At 35.0% G+C, this 2,223-nt stretch overlaps 1 protein-coding gene across 1 annotated transcript; it reads left to right on the top strand.

Moving 5' to 3' along the window:
- Nucleotides 1-1,294: 1,294 nt before the first annotated feature.
- On the top strand, nt 1,295-1,693 carry LOC148586442 (uncharacterized). The gene has a single exon (XM_088515640.1). The coding sequence runs from the start codon at nt 1,295-1,297 to the stop codon at nt 1,691-1,693; it is 399 nt and encodes a 132-aa protein (XP_088371766.1).
- Nucleotides 1,694-2,223: the final 530 nt, after the last annotated feature.

Below are 2,223 nucleotides of genomic sequence, written 5' to 3'. Positions count from 1 at the left end.
AGTGTTGGTGCTGTGTTTAACGAGCCTGCATTTTGTGTTCCGAAACTGCTCCTGCAGCAAACCCATTCAATGTGTGTTTTTTTCCCACTTTTTTTTACTTCATTATTCAAAGAGGGTTGCAGTCTTTCTTCTTTCTTCAGTGAAGAAATCTGCTCCAGCTGCTGCTTGGTCCGTGACCCAGCGACGGCGTTATTTTCTTCCACCACGGCTCCACTCACTAGGGCCGAACTCAGGTAATTTTTTTGTGATTTTACTCCTCCCTCTTCATTTCTTTTCTTACATAATAATATATAGTTTTTATTTTTATTTTTATGTATTTATATATGTCATGGGTTTGATCTGATGGGATTACTGTGTTTGTTTGATGTTTTGTTTTGTAATACAATTGTCTTTTGGCATATCTGCTTGGTTACCGAGAAAATTGAAGAAGAAAAAATCTCTGCTTTGCTCTGTTTTTCCCCCCAACCCTTATTCCTTCTCCTTTGACATCCTCCTCCTCGTCTGTGAGGAGCCGTTGAGGAACTGCAGTTAGCTCCCCCTCTCTCTCTCTGTTTGTGGGTCAAATTTGCAGATTTTTTTTTTTTACATCCGCACGCCCATTTTCATGGACTGTTTTAAATTTTGGTCAAGAGAATTTTTTTTATTCTTCAATTTTTGGTTTTAGAGAAGCCCAGAATGGTAGGTTTGTGGCTTTTGGTTTGTTGAGTATAAATAACGAAGACAGTGGGATTATTTTATTTTCATTTTTACAATTTTCCTGATTTTCTCACAAACCAAGCGGAGCTATTTGATATTTTGCTTATTGGGTCATCAATTTGTCCTTATATTTTTGTTTCATAGTAAAAGTTTTCTTTTCTTATCTTTTGCCCAATTCTGCATTTTTTTTTTCTTTCTTATTGTTTATGGAGTTGCACTTGCTTCGTTACGAATGCTTTTAAAGCTTCAAGTCGTTATTTTCACCTTGTGCTTCAATTTTCTGTCCTGTCTACTTGCTTTGGCATATTTCTATTATCGAGCCTCTTAAAAAATCAATTATGTTTCCATGGAAGAGTAGAAACAACATTAGACACCCAGTGAAGTAAAAGGTAAAAGAAATAAAACATGCGAAACATAAAGTTACAAGTTTACAGATGAAGCGTACTTAATATAAAACAAACTCTTCATTTGTTGTTAATACGAAATTAACTATAAAAGTCCCACTAGCTAATTTTAATAGATAACATTTAGTTGAACCATACATAATAGACGACATTTAATTGAAAACCCATATATGTTGTCATACCTGTGGTTGCAAATGTCAGACCGTTCATCAACTGCCTCCGGCTATGGTCACCAGGAGACGCATGTATGCTTCTACGGACTGCCATGTCCACTTCGGACCTCATCGAGTAAAGATAACTTGAGTTGGCGATACTTTTGGTGCCCTAAATTTAAGGATAGAACTGGAACACATTGTAAGTTTTTTGACTGGGTGGATGACCCTGTCAATGATCGTACCCGCATGATGATATCTGAGCTGAAGACGAAGAATAAGTTGCTGGAGGACCAACTTCGCCATAGAGAAGCTGTTGAGAGTCGACTCCATTTTCTACTTATTGCACTATGCGGTCTATGTTTGGCTCTAGCTTCAATGCTCATATATTTCATTTTTGGAATACCTCAGGATATTGCTCGGTGTAGGCTGCCCTTGTAGGAAAATGTTTTGGCCAACAACAATTAATTGTATCTATAAGACAATCCTATATGTAACGACATAGTGTTACGAAACCGGTCTATTTTCATTAACTCAATATAGGCGGTCTATGTTTGGTGATAGACTTCAATGCTAATGTATTTTAACTGCTGTATTCAAGTATGAGCATAATTTTTCTTCTTATGTTCCTTTTGGTTTTTATGTAATCAGTACAACCCTCTCTTTCATTATTAGTACTTAAATGAGTATTGCAGATATTCGTGACTATTAAAAAAAAAAAAACAAAGCAATACTAAAATAATAGAGAAAGACAATCTTTTTTGTAGATTGTTTTTCACAACCATCATTCGCATATATAACATAAAAGAAATTGTTTTTAGAATATAAACAAAATTAAAAAATTGATTGGAAACTCTCGATATCCATTGGATCAAAATTTATCATCAATCAACCTCGCTCAAAATGTCGTTCAATAATCTCAGATCAATGCTAACACTATATGGATATATTGCTTAAACATAATTGAAAGT

The sequence above is a fragment of the Corylus avellana genome, chromosome 4 (genome assembly GCF_965113065.1).
Source record: "Corylus avellana chromosome 4, dhCorAvel1.hap1.2, whole genome shotgun sequence".
NCBI lineage: Eukaryota > Viridiplantae > Streptophyta > Magnoliopsida > Fagales > Betulaceae > Corylus > Corylus avellana.
This window is presented reverse-complemented; position numbering and strand designations above follow the sequence as displayed.